The 17,194-nt window shown below is 38.6% G+C and overlaps 1 protein-coding gene across 3 annotated transcripts in view; it reads left to right on the top strand.

The window, feature by feature from the left end:
* The window catches only part of SLCO4C1 (solute carrier organic anion transporter family member 4C1), a 69,134-nt gene extending 61,752 nt beyond the window's left edge, over positions 1–7,382 (top strand). For all 3 annotated transcript variants that reach the window (XM_002713954.6, XM_070056886.2, XM_089313067.1), the window contains 3 exons: positions 566–630; positions 2,381–2,518; positions 4,640–7,382. In XM_002713954.6, coding sequence (XP_002714000.1) covers positions 566–630; positions 2,381–2,518; positions 4,640–4,785 — 349 coding nt within the window. In that variant the 3' untranslated portion in view covers positions 4,786–7,382. The remainder of the gene's footprint in view (positions 1–565; positions 631–2,380; positions 2,519–4,639) is intronic.
* The last annotated feature ends 9,812 nt before the right edge of the window (positions 7,383–17,194 follow it).

Raw genomic sequence — 17,194 nt, 5'->3', positions numbered from 1 at the left:
TATGTTGATTTCTTTCCTGAAACTATTCATTTGTTAGTTTTTTTAAAAAGTATTTTAGGGTTTTTGCATGTATGATTCTGTCAGCTGCACAATTTTGTTTGTCTTTCCCAGTTTGGATGCCTTTTTAAAATTTTTCCTGCCTAATTGCTCTAGCCAAGACCTCCAAAACTATGTTGAATGTAAGTTGTGAGAGCAACATCTTTGTGTCAGTCCTGGTCTTAGAGAATAGGCTTTCGGCTCTGCATCATTGCCGTGGGTTAATCATAGTTGGCTGTTATATGTTCAAGTGCTTTCCTGTGCTTCATTTGCTGAGGGGCTTCATGAAAAAGAAGCCTTCTGAATTAATGTTAATTCTTAGGGGCTAGTGACTGTTTTTAATGTTATTTTCAATATTTTATTTCAGATAAAAGTTCTCTTATTTTGTACTTCCAGAAAGATTAAGCCATATATGCTCATACAAAGAATTTTTTTTATTTGTACAGCATTTAATATAGAAATGATTAACTGGTATAAATATGAACTTACTCAACCTTTCTTGGTCTCATATTGTATTTAATATTTCCAGGTGTGTTAATCAAAGGCAACGGTCTCTAGCGTTGGGAATACAGTTTATGTTGCTTCGATTATTGGGTATGCCATTTTAATTAATTCACTAGTAAATGTTGCCATTCTGACTTATTGGTGTTATTGATTTACATTTTTGTGCCAAATATATAACTAAATCATAGTGGAAGACTATTTAATTGTTGTTGAAGAAAGCTGTTTTCCAGTGATTGAGATGTAGCGTTACTTACAAAAGACACTTACAAATACAACTTTACTGTTCACCTACTTGATTTTTACCTGTTGTTTCTAATTCTGTTGCAAATTAACTTCAAAAGGCATATTTATATGAAAGGAAATATCGAATATGACATCAAAACAGAGTTTTTCCTTCCTGCTTTTATCTCCATTTGTGACACTACTATGTTGGTTTAGCAAGAAAATCAATGAGTTAGTTTCTCTATAATAACTGTTTTGTAGATTTGTGACTAATCAATAATTTAGGGAAGAAAGAATTCATACTAGAGAATTGTGTAAGGTTCTAGATGTAGGAAGAATAAGAAGGAAGGGGTAAATATAAACATTTCACTAAGATCATTTTCTACAACAAAAGCAAAAAAGTGGTAACACAGAGGTCAGCTCATTCAAAGCTCCTGTTTGTTCAGAAGAGTAAACTAAGGCCCTGAAAGATTTAGGATTTTGCTCACTGCTACACGGTAGATAATGGAAATGTGGAAATGAGACCAATGATCCTTCTCTCAGTCCAGCACTCTTTTGACCGTATCATACTACAAATCAAAGAACAGACTAGAGGTGGCCAAAATACTTGTCTAAGAGCTATCACCTCAAATCATTATTTGATAGGTAACAACTAGAAGCACCTTAACTGTAGTTGTCTCTCAGTATCTGCAGGGGATTGGTTCCAGAACCCCCACACCAAAACCTAAGGTGCTCAAGTATCTTATGTAATGGCCTACTGTTTGCATATAGTCCACACACATCCTTCCATATTCTGTAAATCATTTCCAGGTTGTTTTGATATCTAATACAATGTAGACATTATCTAAATGGTCGTTATATTATGTTGTTTAGGGAATAATGACAGGAAAATAAGTCTGCATATTTAGTGCAGGCACAGTTTTTTTTTTCAAATATTTTTGATCAGATGTTGGTTGAATCTGTGGATGCAGAGCCCACAAATATGAAAGCCACACTGAAAATGGAAATTCAATGCCTCCTGGCCTGAGCTCATGAGTGAGTGTGTGTGTGTGTGTGTGTGTGTGTGTTGTGTAGGATAGTAACGCTTCAGTGTATATTAGTATGAAAGTCTGTATGTACGTGTATATTAGCCCTCACACATATGCACATGTTAGTGTATATACATGCACACATACATATACATGTGCACATTAATTTTTATATGCATGAACAAACATTTTGACATAGCATATATGCAGTAGTTCAGTGCATGGTTTTTTTCATCAGGAATAGTTTATTTTGATTTTTTGGAGGTGCAATAGCTAATTTCAAAGACACATTTTTTCATTATATTATAAATGCTAACAATATAATTCTGTGAAAATACATTTTGAGTTGATTAGAAATATCAAAATATATCAATAACTATGTTAATGTACATGATGATAATTACATATAATTTTCTAAAAAAATTGTCTATACCACAAGCTTTTCACTTGTACATGAATTAACTTACGCCTATAGATACATGAATGCCTATTTTTATGTATATAAAATATATGTATAACCCTATATATGAAAAATCTGTAAATATATATTGTAATCTTTACCAATATGTGTTCACCTATAATTCTTTTAGGCACAATACCTGGACCAATTATATTCGGTGTCATAATAGACAGCACATGTATTCTCTGGGATATTAATGAGTGTGGAATTAAAGGAGCTTGCTGGCTTTACAATAACATCAAGATGGCCCACATGCTAGTAGCCATAAGTAAGTGGTAACTTCTCAATAACCTTGGAGTAAACTAGTGGTGTCAACAACAACTTGGCATAGCTACTTAGCTTGAATGTTCAGTCAATCCTGTTGGACAGTCCTGAGGTCCAGATAGATGCAAAGCCCAGTCATCATAGCATGTCAGGAGAGGCTTTGAATGGAGCTTGCAAGCCTCAGTCTTCAATAGAAGAGAATACAATTTTCACTTTCATTATACCACCTGTAGTTTAGTTCTCTTTTAACAGTGTCTCTTAAACTCTTTTGAAAACGATACCCTAAAGCCAAAAAGGAATTCTGAGAAACTCACTGGGGTGGTTGTCACCTGTGTGTCTGGGCTTTGGAAAACACAGAGATGCAACAAGGAAGGATCCATTGCACTAAGGCACTTCTGAGAAACTTTTTCCTAGTACAGGAGGTCAACCATGAGGGTTAGCCTTTTTTCTCCTTTGTAGTCTACAGTCTTGGTTAACAATAAATGAAAGTTAAGAATAAGGAAGTGAAGAGGAGCAACACATCTAGTTTGTAAAATAAACCTTTATAATTTCAAAAATAATCTGAGAAATTAGAGTATTAAAAATAGAAAATTCTGAAATCAATCATCATTTTCATTGCTGTTATTTTGACACATTTATCAAAATAAGCTTATTGCTCTTTATCTGTTAAAGTCCCAGCTGAATTTATGACAGAAATAAAATATCTACTGAGGAAATAAATATATAAACTTTAAAAAGCAATGAAGGAATAAACACTGATGAGAATAGTTGCAATTAATCTCCTCATCACTATTAGCTGCTTTCTTTAAGATTTAATTTTTATATTTATTTGAAAGGCAGAGTTGTGGAGAAAAGAGGAGATGCAGAGAGAGAGAGGGGTCTTCTATCCTCTGATTCACTCCCCAAATGGCCACCACAGCTGGGCTGGGCCAGACTGAAATCAGAAGCTTGGAGCTTCTGCTGGGTCTTCCATGCAGGTGCAGGGCCCAAGGATTTGGGCCCTCCCCCACTGCTTTCTGAGGCACATCAGTAGGGAGCTGGATGGGAAGTGGAGCAACTGGATCTTGAACCAATGCTCATATGGGGTGCCAGCAATACAGGTGGAGGCTCAACCTGCTACAGCAAAACGCCGGCCCTTAGCTGCTTTTATAAACCATTTTTTATTCCATGTGTTTATATTTATAATTTATTTAATTGCTTGTGCATGTATTTTCTGGCCATATACATAACGCATTCTGCCTTTTCCTATTCTATGATGAGTGAGAGAATTCACTGTCCTCCCCCAAAACATATACACCTTTAAATTTTCAAAAGCCAACCAACCAACCAACCAACCAACCAAAAACCATTAACAGTTGTACCTGTGTCACTAACATGCCTATAAATCAAGTAATGCTTACATCAATGAGCAAGGCTGTTTTTCAAATAAACATTTTAAAATATTAATGAATAATTAAAAGCAAGAAGATACTGAAAAACTACACATGTCATTCATTTACAGGCTCTTATTAAATGCTTGTGTTACAGTTAGAACTACTTTCTCTTCATGTAGCTGAGCTCAAAATCAAACCCAGTCAAGCTTGTGAATTTGAATGTTTTATATTTTTAGTTGATAATTGAGAGAAAATTGAGGTATTAAATGTGATATAGTCCCTAGAGCTTTCCTTCTAAGAACTCCAAAGCCTTTTTAATTTCCAGAATTGTTTTTTATTGTAAACATGAAAAATTATGCAATTTATCAAGTTCAAGGGTGGTTTGAGCTATTTGGTTTTGTCATTGACATTTGTCTGCTTGTAATTGTTGATAGATGTATACTATGTTGAAAGCAGAAATGGAACATGGATTTATTTAATCCTATATAATACTTTTTACAAAACCAGATGATCATGACTGACAATAGGATAATTGTTACCATGCACTTTTATTGTTTAGAAGGAAAATAAATGCCATTTCATCAAATTGTGTATAAATATTTTATTTCTCCCTAATGTCTTAAAAATGTAGAGCATAAAACTAATGTTCCCAAAATTCTTCACTTTAAACTGGTGAGTTTCTATTCATGAAGAATTTTTGTGTGAGGATATAAAGGCCTGATGTAAGTTTTTTTTTTTTTTTCAATATTTAGGTGTTACTTGCAAAATTATCACCATTTTCTTCAATGGACTTGCAGTCTTTTTGTATAAGCCGCCACCATCAGGCACAGATGTGCTGTTTCAGAACCAAAATGCAGTGGTAGTGGAACATGTCAGCAAAGCAGAAGATGAAGGGTGACACAGGAGAAGACAACTCTATACACAGCTGGAAGATTGACTTCTATTTCCCAACACACACATTGCCATGGCAGCATTATCTACCCAGGGTGGACTGACACACTTAAGAATTCACGTTGTGTAATTGAATGTGTTTTTATGTATATATGAGGACTCATTTGTTTTTGTTTTACTGCAAGAGACAGTTTGGTGCCTTCAAACCCCACCAAAAGCCTGGAAACAAACATATTTGCTTAATTCCCTTGGCTACATGTGAAATCCCCAATTGTTAACAAGACAAATTGCCAATATTCAGTTTACATTCAGATGCTTTTGTTTCCTTTACAATTTGTTTTGATTTTTATTGCCAGTAGTTTGGATTTATTTAGAAAATTTATGATTCAACAATTGTTACTAACCAAATTTATGTGATGATTTCTAGAAATTATTACTGAATACCCATGAATTTGAAACCAATTTTATAATCAGGGATCTTAAAAAAGCTCATGGAAGATGAATGTTATGAATAAAGTGTGCATAAATTTCAAAGTCTTTTTGCACCAAAACAAGCATCTTTTAACTTTGTTTTTCCATGAACTTTTTGAGGCTCCTTCATATACTAGTCAGGCCTTTGTTTATCACAACAAGTTATTGAATTATTGGAATTTAAGTTATCTTCGTATCCTTATCTATAGTGAAAACAGAAATATCGGCATTTTATATACAAACTTTCAGTTTATCTCAGGAATTCCAGGAGGTAATTTATTGATTTTGCTGATCTTCAATGTTTAACTCTTATTCTGTGATAGTATTATTCAGTTACATACGTTCCAGTGGAAATTACCAGCTTCAGTAAAAAACAGTGCCAATTAGACAGGGGAAGACTTTTTAATGAACTACTGATCAATGTTTACATACTCAGTACTTTGATTTTTCTTGTTTTAAAAAGCCATCTCCTAGCACATTACTTGTAGCAACTAAAGTAGTGCTTTGCATGCACAGGCATGTGTGTAATATTATTTGATGAAAACATTAAAGCCTATTCTTTAACTGATAGATGTATCTGAAACTTGAAATATTTCACAAACCTGAAAACATTATATCTTCACTCTAGTCATTCGGGTCAGACTTATGCCAATTCAGAACATGGCAGAAGTAGACCAATGAATGTCAACAAAAATAATTTCTATCCTGATTAGGATTTTACTAATTAAGAAATGTGTCAACATTCAAACTCAGAGTTGGTTGCATTTGGAGTTTTCATGAAATAAATGTTGCTCAACTGATAAGATTTATTATCAGATTTCACCTATGTTATTTTTTTAAGCAGTGTTACATATGCACTCTAACCAGGAGAACACAAACTGAGAATGAAGATGTGGGTAACCAGAATCATAAGCACTCAAAATTTGCAGAATTTAAGAGGTTATTTAGGGGTGATCTTTGGTCAATGATGAGTCAACCAGATGAGTCTGTAAACCAAAATTAAAAGGGAAGGAATGAGTCAGGAGCTAGCCAAGGACGCACATCTTTGTATTAGAAGAGAGAAACCATCAGTGAGTCAGAAATCAAAACGACCTACTGACACCCAGCACATGGAAGCACCAAAGTTCAAAACCATATAGGTAGCACAAAATGTGGGTATTGGGGAAACAAGAAATTCAGCAACCAAAGGTAAACTTTTAGACAGGGGACCACAGATACGTGATACCTCGATTGAGAACCTCCTCTTCAGCCAGCCAGACACTGTTACAGTGCTTGTTTTTGTTGGAGCCAAGCTAATGGAGAGTTGGCATTTTCTGTGTCCTGTACGTGGGGACAGAGAGTCGAATGGAAGAATTTCATAGCTGTTAGGTAATTGCAGATCTCAAGGAACTCACCGATAGAAATGTGGAATGAGTGTAAGCGGGGACACAGAATAGCTGCAAAAACCGTGTAGTCTAGGAGCATTTCCTTTAGAGAGAAGAAAAGCAATCACTCCGTACATAGAAATAATTTGATAAACAGGGCACTACATGGTTGGTTTTCATAGTTTCTTGGTGATCAAGGTCAACTCTATACACAGTTTTATAAAATGATGCAGGGTTTTGTTTTGTTTAGTTTTTTTGTTTTGTTTTGTTTTGTTTTTTACAAACAAATGAAAATGGTTAAAGAGAACCAATGATTTGGCACTTGGGAGCTGGACTCTTTAATTTATGATATGCATATTTTGAAAGAATACCTCCTTTCACAGGTGATACACTACTATATTTATAATCATTGCTTTTATTGTTGGATTCACCTATATTATATGGGTTGGTTTGTTCAAGAAAAAATTTTTCATGATACATGTTTTTCACAATTTATACTGATTCTGAAATAAGATTGAACTTATTCATTGACCAGTTGTGATTTTGTACATAATTGAATATATGTCTTAAAATTTTTAATGTTTGTGTGTCCTTGGTTGCAGAAAATGTAAATGGAAAACTTCATACATGGAACAAATTGTACATAATTGACTCTACTATGTAAATTGAAGGAAAGCAGAAATAATAAAATAAATTTTAGATCTATTTTTGTTCAGGATTTTCTGTTGTAAACAATTATGCAAAATAAATTTATATACATTTCATTAAATCAGAATGCTTGTATAAGGTTGTTATTAAATGACATAGATTTTGAAATTTGGGTTTTCTCTGTGAATATAAGCATTTTTTATGGATGGTAAAGGGTGTACTTCTCAGCTTAGTGACCATAATTTAATTACACGATTTCTGGTTTTTCAGATGATGTATTTGTTGCAATGAGAACCACATTCCTGAGGCCAGAGATGTGGCAAAGTGGGTAAAACTGCTGCCTGCAGTGCTGGCATCCCATATGGATGCCGGTTTGAGTCCCTGCTGCTCCACTTCCAATATAGCTCTCTGCTATGGCCTGAGAAAGCAGTAGAAGATGGCCTGGGTCCTTAGCCCCCTGTACTCGCTTGGGAAACCTAGAAGAAGCTCCTGGCTCCTGGCTTCAAATCAGCTCAGTTCTGGCCATTGAGGCCATCTAGGGAGTGAACAAGTGGATGGAAGACCTCTCTCTCTCTCTTTCTCTTTCTCCTTCTCCCTCTCTCTGCCTCTGCCTCTCTGTAACTCTGCCTTGCAAATAAGTAAAAATAAATCTTAAATAAAAAGAAATGCATTTAAAAGATTAGGAGAACACTACTTGGTAAATCCCCTCCTCTCCTGCATTGGTGATGTACTTCAGTGATAATATGCATGGAGCTCTACAGGATATTTCACAGATCCAGGAGTAGCAGGATTGTACTCATGGCCTCAGGCAGTGATGGAAATGTGAGAATCTTGGTAAGGGACATGGGGTTGATTTACCATAACCAAGTTGAGGTGTCAGATACCCTGACGTGTTCTGCAGCCATGTACATATATTTAATTATTTATTTGAAAGGTTGAGTTACAGAAAGAGGAAGAAACAGGGAGAGAGAGAGCTTTCATTTGCTGGTTCACTCCCTGAATGGCCACAGTGCTCAAGGATGGGCTCAAGGATGAGCCAGGATCCAGGAGCTTCTTTTGGGTCTCCCACAAGGGTGCAGGGGCCCAAGCACTTGAACCATCCTCTGCTGCTTTTCCAGGTGCATTAGCAGGGAGCTGGATCGGAAGCAGAGCAACAGGGACTCGAACCAGTGCCCATATGGGATGCTGGCACTGCAGGCTGTGGCTTTACCTGCTACACCACATTGCCAACCCCTGCAGCTATATTTTTTAAAAGCTTATGTATTTGAAAGGCAGAGAGAGAGAGCGAGCTTAATATCTTGTTTCACTCCCCAAATGGCCACAATGTTCAGAGCTGTGCCAATTTGAATCCAGGAGCCCAGAACGTCATCTGGGTCTCCCACATGGGCGACCGAGGCTCAAACTTTTGGGCCATCTTTTGCTGATTTCCCAGGAACTTTGGCAGGGAGCTGGATCTGAAGTGGAGCGACTGGGTTTCAAGCCTGCACCCATACGGGATGCTGGTGTTTCAGGCAGGCGATTAACCCACTGCACCACAATGACCATCCCTGCAGTTCTTTCTTGAGATCTTTCAGATGATCTGCACAGCAGCAGAAGACTTGTTGCTCTCTTTGCCAGCTGTCAGCAGAGCCAGGGCCTTCCTGGAGAGAAGGGAAAAGTAAGCACAATATCAAACGTGCCTGAATTTGATTTCCTTCTCTTGCTTTGAGCATCTTGCTTTTGTTGCCACTGGGTTAAATCAGTCAGTTATTACCTTTCCTTTCGTATGAGGAAATGTTGTACTGACAGTTGCCGTCTGTCCTTGACAGGTGATTTGAAGGTCTGGAAATCCTAAGAAGCAAGAATTTGTTGAGTTACACTTCCTGTGATAACACTTTCCAAAAGCCTCTAACAAAGATCAGGTAATTCTAGGGAAAATGACGTAGCTGTCAGTTACTGGTTACCTACATGGTCTGAGGAAATGTGCTAGAGGCATTAAACATTTTACACTTACATGTAAGACAACTGAAACTCAGGGAAATTGTTTTCGAAGTGGAAAACCACTGTCAGTACTAACACTTGAGTCTAGGTTCCTGTGGCCCCAAATCTCAGGCTTTGTCTTTCTGCACTAAAATATTCTGAGGCTAACTTCATAAATTAAAAATAAATCCACAACTTTTACTTTAAAAAATTAGAAAGATTTATTTATTTTAATGGCAGAGTGACAGAATGAGAGATTTTCCATCTGTTGATTCACCCCCAAATGGCCACAACAGAGAGGGCTGGGCCAGCTTGAAGCCAGGAGCCTGGAACCGCATCTGGGCCTCCCACGTGGGTTGCAGAGACCTAAGCACACGGGCCATCTTCCACTGCTTTTCCAGGCACTTTAACAGGGAGCTGGATCAGACTGGTGGGACTCAAACTGGGGCTCTCATATGGGATGCCAGTGTTGCAGCTGGTGGCTTAACCTGCTGCATGCAGTACATGCTGACCCAAATCCACAACTTTTAGTTATGAGAATTAAATAATTTTTTTAAATCTTACATATTTTACTAAATAATCAAACCAATCTGAGGCAGTTTTAAAAATGAAATAGTGTCAGGGGCCGGCAGTGTGGCATAGGGAGTTAAGTCACCGCCTGCAGTGCTGGCATCCCATATGGGCACCAGTTAGAGTCCCAGCTGTTCTACTTCCGATTCAGCTCTCTGCTATGGCCTGGGAAAGCAGTGGAAGCTGGACCAAGTCCTTGGGCCCCTGCACCCACATGGGAGACCCAGAAGAAGCTCCTGGTTCCCGGCTTCAGATCGGCGTAGCTCTGGCTGTTGTGGCCTATTGGGGTGAACCAGCAGATGGAAGATCTCTCTCTCTCTCTCTCTGTCTCTCTCTCTCAGTGCCTCTCCTTCTCTCCTTGTGTAACTCTGACTTTCAAATAAATAAATAAATCTAAAAAAAAAAAAAAAAAAAAGGAGAAGAAGAAAGTGTCAAGGAAAAGTGTTTCTTTCCAGACTTGCAATTTCCATATAACCAGCAGGTGGCAGTGTTGCTTTACTACCATAGTAAAGGTGCTTTGTTTTCTGAACCTTTGTGTTCTTGATGGAGGCCTATTCTGGCCTCCTGCAAAAATTACATTTGCATTTTCTCATTATCATTGTTCCTATTCTTCTACTAATTTTGCTGGAATTCTTTTCTCATTGCAGATTATTGCAAAGATTTCTCGTTAGAAGAGAAATGATAATGAGAACTATTTTGTGAATGCAGCTTTCTTTTCTATTTCAGGAAAAAAATAAGAGATATTTGTTATTTCACAGGTTTTACTTACAGATATTGGCCAAGAGTGAATTTTTGATACTGTTCTATAGCTTATTTTAAAATACCAAAAGGAATCGTCAAGAACAAAGTATCAAGAAATAACAAATCTCAAAATCTTCTCCAGGCTGTCTTTCCACTGGCAAGGATGAAGACTTTCTACTAAAAATATTGGCATATGTTATTGACATTTTCTCCAATAAATGTCTATAATACCGTTTCAGACTAATTTTTAATTTTATTTACTTAATTTATTTGAAAGGGAGAGAGACCGATACACAAAGAGAAAGAGAGGAAGGGGGGAGGGAAGGAGGGAGGAGAGAGAGAGAGAGAATCTTCCATCCACTGGATCATTCCCTGAATCTGAAGCCAGGAGCCAGGAACTCCATCCAAGTCTTCCACATGGACTCAGATACTAGAGCCATCGTCTACTTCCTCCTTGGTACATACTAGCAAGAAGCCGGATCAGAAAGGGCGATGGGACTCAACCCCAGGCACTCTGATAGGGGATGTGGTGCCCCATCGTGGAGCAGACATCTAGAGTTCCCGAGTGTCTGCTCACTTCATTCTGCATAGGCGACGCTGCTTTTTCACATTAGAGGGAAAACAGAGATTACTAAGCAGTCTTTTGAAAGGTAAACCATCAGGTCCCCTCCTTCTATTCTGAACTTCCTGATTTTCCTTGGGATGTTGCTCAATTCATTTCTGTATTTTAAGTTTTATTTGTTTATTTGAAAGAGTTACAGAAAGGGAGAGAGAGAGAGAGAGAGAGAGAGAGAGTTCTTCCATCCACTGGTTCACTCCCCAGATGGCAGAAACAGTCGGAACTGGGTGGATCCAAAGCTAGGAGCCAGGACCTTTTTCTGGGTCCCCCATGTGGGTGCAGGGGCCCAAAGACTTGGGCCATCTTCTACTGCTTTCCCAGGCCATAGCAGAGAGATGAATGGGAAGAGGAGCAGCCGGGATTCAAACCGGTGCCCATATGGGATGCTGGCACTGTAGGGGGCAGCTTTACTGGTTACACCACAGCAGCAAACCCTGCCCCCATATGCTCTCTAGGAAGTATTTCTGCTCCCTCTTCCATCTGCCTGCCATTTGAAGTGTTCGAGATTCTCCCTTTTTGTAGGAAATGCTCCCTCTCCCACATGCTTTCCAAATGCCCAGATCAAACTGCAGTGCCGGCCTATAGCCAGGCTTGGTGGACTTCTCTCTTTGGTTGACTGGCTGTTTGTCATCAGTTAAATTCACAGCCTAATCCACCCCCACTCTGTGCTGTCTTCCCTCTCCTGCTTTCTGCATTTTGACTAATGGTAGTGCCCTATGATCCAGGCTCCTTCTAAGCCCATCCATAGTACCTACCTCAACAACAGATAGTAAACCGGCACCAATATCACATAGAAGGACTATAATTGCAAGGAAAGGATAGCATATAAACATCATTTAAAATTTCCTCATTGATTCTCTGTTGGTTTTTACTATGTCAAAGCAAAATACAATGAATGCCGTAACTATATATGGACTATATGCTTTTGGCCATTATCAAGAAAATTAAGAAAAAAAAATGAAGAGTGACAAAATACTTAATACCGTTTCTTATTTTAAAATGTTATTTGATAAATGTATGCTAATATAATAATCTCAAATTTAAATCACTGATATAAACAAGGATATAGAAATGCTTTTTTCTTGGAATCTTACTTTCTAGTTACACACAATACAGCTCATAACCCAGAAAAGGCTATGGAAGGGAGTTGATGGTTTTGAATATTTTAAAATAATTTTGTCAGGCACTTGGATGTCAAAGTAAAAATTGCATCAGACAAAGTTAACCTGGTAAGAAAGCTTTATCTAAGGCTATTGCAATAGGGAGAGACTCCAGAACCCAGTCTGAACTCAGTTCCACTGAAGCAAAAGGCAGTAGGAAGTGAACTGAGAGGGAGATTAGAGGTATCTGTGTTTTCCAGGCCTCTTTACCCAAAGGAAAGTAAACTCCCCCTTATCTTTAGGACAGGAGGTGGTTTTACAACCTGGAGGAAGGAGCCCACTGATGTTAGAATCCTGCCTTCCCACAGAAACTGCTGCTCTCTTTCAGGGAGATTCTGTTTCAAAGGAATGGCTCAGGGGTGTTGAGAAAGACATTCTTGGGCCATCAAATCTGTAAGAGGCTTTTAAAAATATTTGCATCTCAAAGGTGCAGTGAAAGCAGGATAAGTACCAGTTCTCTAAAGTTCGCTGTAAGGAAAGGGAGAGGAGGTCCCTGGTTGAGTCAGGCCTAGGGAAATGGAAGGCTGGCTTGGCCAGGGGGATGCGATTTCCTGGAGGCTTTCTTAGCACGTTCGGTACAGTGTATTCTGTGGTTGCTTGGTATTTGATTTTGCACTCAGAGACCCGGTAACACAAAAAGCCTTCTTAAATTTTAGCCTGGTTTCACCCATTATTTTTTAATTAAACCGCACGTCTGTCATTGGATTTGTGGTTTTAATCAAATGAGTCTAACGGAACAATTAGTAGCTAGATACTGAAACAGGAAGCCACAGTGTCCTCAACAGACATTGATCCTATTTTTAGGCTTTTAAATTCTAATGTAAGAAGAGTGCTCATAGAAGAAGGCTGTGAAGAGAGCAGGCTGCGATAACAAGGCTCCAACGCAGGAAAGCTAATTACCAATGGTGAATTGTTTGAATGTGGGCCAATAAGAGATTGGGGAGTAAGCATATTAAAGCCACTATAATAGAAGACATGAAATGAGACAAAAGAAATGAGGGATGGAATTGTAATGCAAGGAAGGGAAGTCATAAAGGAGATTAAGAAAATTATACGGCTATTGTATTTTATTTCTGCTAAGGTGAATGGCCCTCTTTGGCAATGGTTCGTGAATCAAGTTTTTTTTTAAAGAGAATTTGGACACATACAATGGTTGATGGCATGCAAGCTAACTCCTTTTTGCTTTCCTGTGTTTTTTTGCACCTTCATGGCTTGCATAATTAGCTATATGTGGATGTACAATCTGTACATGAAACCCCAATGAATGGAAATGGAATAAGCTATACTTATCTAGCTGAAGGCAGGACTTTTGACTTCATGTCTTCCCCATCAGTCACACAATTGGTGGATTTACACATGAATAACTGTTTAGTGGTGAAGGAATGTGTTCTTGGAGCACTTTGTCAATTTTCAGTGAATTTTTAAGTGTAGCTGGGTGCCATGCTCCTCTGTTAGGTGAATATTTTAATTTTGGTGTAAAGATTTTTTAATTAATTTATTCTTATACAAACACAAATGTGAATAATATGTGTCATTATTTCCATGACAATAAAGCATTGGACCTTGGGTTTGGTGAGAGGAAAGGAAATCTAAGTTGGGCGCCATCTTGGATCTGTGTTCTTTCTTCCTACATAAAAAGATGATCATAGGATCCTGGTCATTCTAATGAATATGCACTTAATTTTCAGAGGATAGGAGACAAAATAACTTTCTAAAATTATAGTGAAGAAGAGAGACACACAGAGGTGGGTTTACCAGAGTCCTATTGATGAGCGCAATAGTTTTGTAGATAGCTATTGGCTGAGAGTTTCCCAGACTGTCCCAGTTTTCAGAAAACTTGGTGTCTCAGTACTTTTTCATAGCATATATAGAAGCAAACAGAAGTCTGACAATTGGCCGGTGCCATGCCTCACTAGGCTAATCCTCCGCCTTGCGGCGCTGGCACACCGGGTTCTAGTCCCAGCCAGGCGCTGGATTCTGTCCCCGTTGCCCCTCTTCCAGGCCAGCTCTCTGCTGTGGCCAGGGAGTGCAGTGGAGGATGGCCCAAGTGCTTGGGCCCTGCACCCCATGGGAGACCAGGAGAAGCACTTGGCTCCTGCCTTCGGATCAGCGCGGTGCGCTGGCAGCAGCGCGCCAGCCGCGGCAGCCTTTGAAGGGTGAACCAACGGCAAAGGAAGACCTTTCTCTCTGTCTCTCTCACTCACTGTACACTCTGCCTGTCTAAAAAAAAAAGAAGTCTAACAATTATGTTTATTAACCATCAACAAAAGTAATTTTGCAGTTTGTCATTTGAAAAAAACAGTAAACATGCATTTAAAAATATACATTTATTCTTAAAGAAACACAATTGGCAATGTGTGCACCCGTTGGACATTGTACAACTCCTAAAAACCTTGGAAACAGATTGAATACTGCCTAGTTCTTTTGAATTCCACATTGATTTTCACAAGTAATAGCTTTTTATGATAGTAGTAGCTTAAAACCCAGTGCTGTAGAGACATACCATCTTTTTTTTTTTAAATTTACTTATTTATTTGAAAGTCAGGGTTACACAGAGAGAGGAGAGGCAGAGAGAGAGGTCTTCCATCCAATGGTTCACTCCCCACTTGGCCGAAACGGCCGGAGCTGTGCCGAACTGAAGCCAGGAGCCAGGAGCTTCTTCCGTGTCTCCCACGCAGGTGCAGGGGCCTAAGGACTTGGGCCATCTTCTGCTTTTTTTCTCAGTCCAGGGCAGAGAGCTGGATTGGAAGTGGAGCAGCCAGGTCTTGAACTGGCATCCATATGGGATGCTGGCACTGCAGGCTGGGGTGTTATCCCGTTGCGCCACAGCACTGGCCCTGAGACGTATCTTAAGGAATAGAGTGCAATCAAATATTAAAACTCTAAATTCCCCAATCTTCCAGGTAACAAATCTAACTATATTTTCTGGCAAAAAAAAAAAAAAAAAAAAGAAATCAAGTGTCCTCCAAGTTCCTGGTTAGTCTGTTAGGGCACACTGGTTATGTAAGGACAAATGCAAATTAAAAAGAAGAGGTTCAGTTCTTCCTATGGAAAATAAAGAAAGAGATTTCTCCTCTTGCTTTTCTTAAAGCACTTATTTTAGAAAATCTGCAGTTGTAACTTCTTCCCATTTCTTTGAAATACATGCAAATATTTTGCAAAGCTAAATGAGCTTCTTGCTGACTCATTGACCCAGGAATATCTTTCTCAAAGCCCTGGGAACCAACTGTTTTAAATGTAATAATGTGAGGGGGTTGTTTGGCCTGCTGGTTAAGATGTTCACCTCCCATATTGGAGTGCCAGGGTTTGCCTCCTGACCCTGGCTTCCGAGCCCGGCTTCCTGCTAACGCAGACCACGGGAGGCAGTGGTGATGTCCCTGCTGCAACTAAGTTCGCAGCCCCTGCTTGGGCCTGGCCCAGCTCTAGTGTTTGCAGGTGTTTGGGGAGTAAACATCACTCTCTGTCTCTATGCCTCTCAAAGAAGAAACCAGAAAGAACACCATCACCCATCATCAGAAGCTGAACCAATGGGGCTGCCCGGTCTTGACTATGAACCTCCAGAAACGTAAGAGGGAATAAACCTCCTCCCTTCATAAGCAGTTTATCTCAAATATTATGTGATAGTGAGGAAATGCTCGCTGCCATATAATTGGTGGATGAGTGGAGAACAAGACAGCTTGTCAGAAACTTAGTATTTTCTTCTACCACAATGAAAAGTCAATGGATAATAGCTAGAACTGACGAACAAAGAACTGACAACACATTATTTAGTAATAGGGGAGTAAATAAATAAATGAATAGAAAGATAAAGGACATACTTTTCTCTTGTCAATAGGATGGTGTTTGTTTGTGGAAGTAGGGTAAAGAGGTAGGCATTAGCAGAAACTCTTACTTTTGTTAAGCTTTCAGAACCATTAATGCTTCCAAACTCTGAGTGTTTGATTTAGGCAAAGAGTACATCTAAAAACCACTCCATTCATGGAGGAAAATGAAATGTTTTTAGGGGAAAAGCACATTGATTTACAAAGGTTCAGTGGGTTTTCCGGTGGAATGTCTAATATTTTCCTTCCATTTTGATTTTGGAAGTTTCTATGTACCTTTCATGGCCTGTCTGCTTTCATTGTGTGTCTCCTCGGTACCTATGAAAAGGGTGCCCAGAAATTGATTGATCTCAAAAGGGAGCACAAGTTGGAAGACTGTCCATTGTGCCAACTTGGGAGAATTGTGATTTGTCTGGAACTTTGGAATAGTTACTAGGTCTCCATTTTACCTGACGCCAGAATAATCTGCTTTAATTGTAAGAATTTAGTCAGTCAAGAATATGCAAAAATCTTTTGACTCATTGCCAAGTTTTACCCATCTGGTGTAGACAAAAACTCAGTGCTTTCCAGCATTTAATACATAATTTTTCAGAAAGGTTTTTTAAATGTGGAAAAATTACTCAAAATGAACTATTAACACAGACCTAACAAACATTTCAGTTGCTCTAGTTCATTCCTCTAGGTTACAATTATTTCATCTATAAAAGGGGAATATGCAAAAGTTTTGAAAAAATTTGTTGTGACATAGTTAAATATTGTAACTTCCAACTTTTGTAAACACACACCACACACACACGCACACACACACACAAATCCACTTCTCACTATGTGTCTTTTTTTCCCCTAATATAGAAGGAGTAAATTCTTGTTTTGAAAAAGTTTTGACCACAGGGATTGAAATATGTAAACACAGAATGCTTCATGTTAATGCCAGAAGTAAAACCTTAAATTTATTTGATTGAAAACTCAATACTGGCAGCTTATGGAATGAGAATAGGCAGGAGTTGGTCAGAAAGGCCAGTGCTGTGGTTTGTTCCTGTAGGATTAACATCAGCGGACTATG

Source organism: Oryctolagus cuniculus, chromosome 14 (genome assembly GCF_051225735.1).
Source record: "Oryctolagus cuniculus isolate XC-2025 breed Fujian yellow rabbit chromosome 14, ASM5122573v1, whole genome shotgun sequence".
Classification (NCBI taxonomy): domain Eukaryota; kingdom Metazoa; phylum Chordata; class Mammalia; order Lagomorpha; family Leporidae; genus Oryctolagus; species Oryctolagus cuniculus.
Note: the sequence above shows the minus strand (reverse complement) of the source record. Positions and strands in the feature narration are given on the sequence as shown.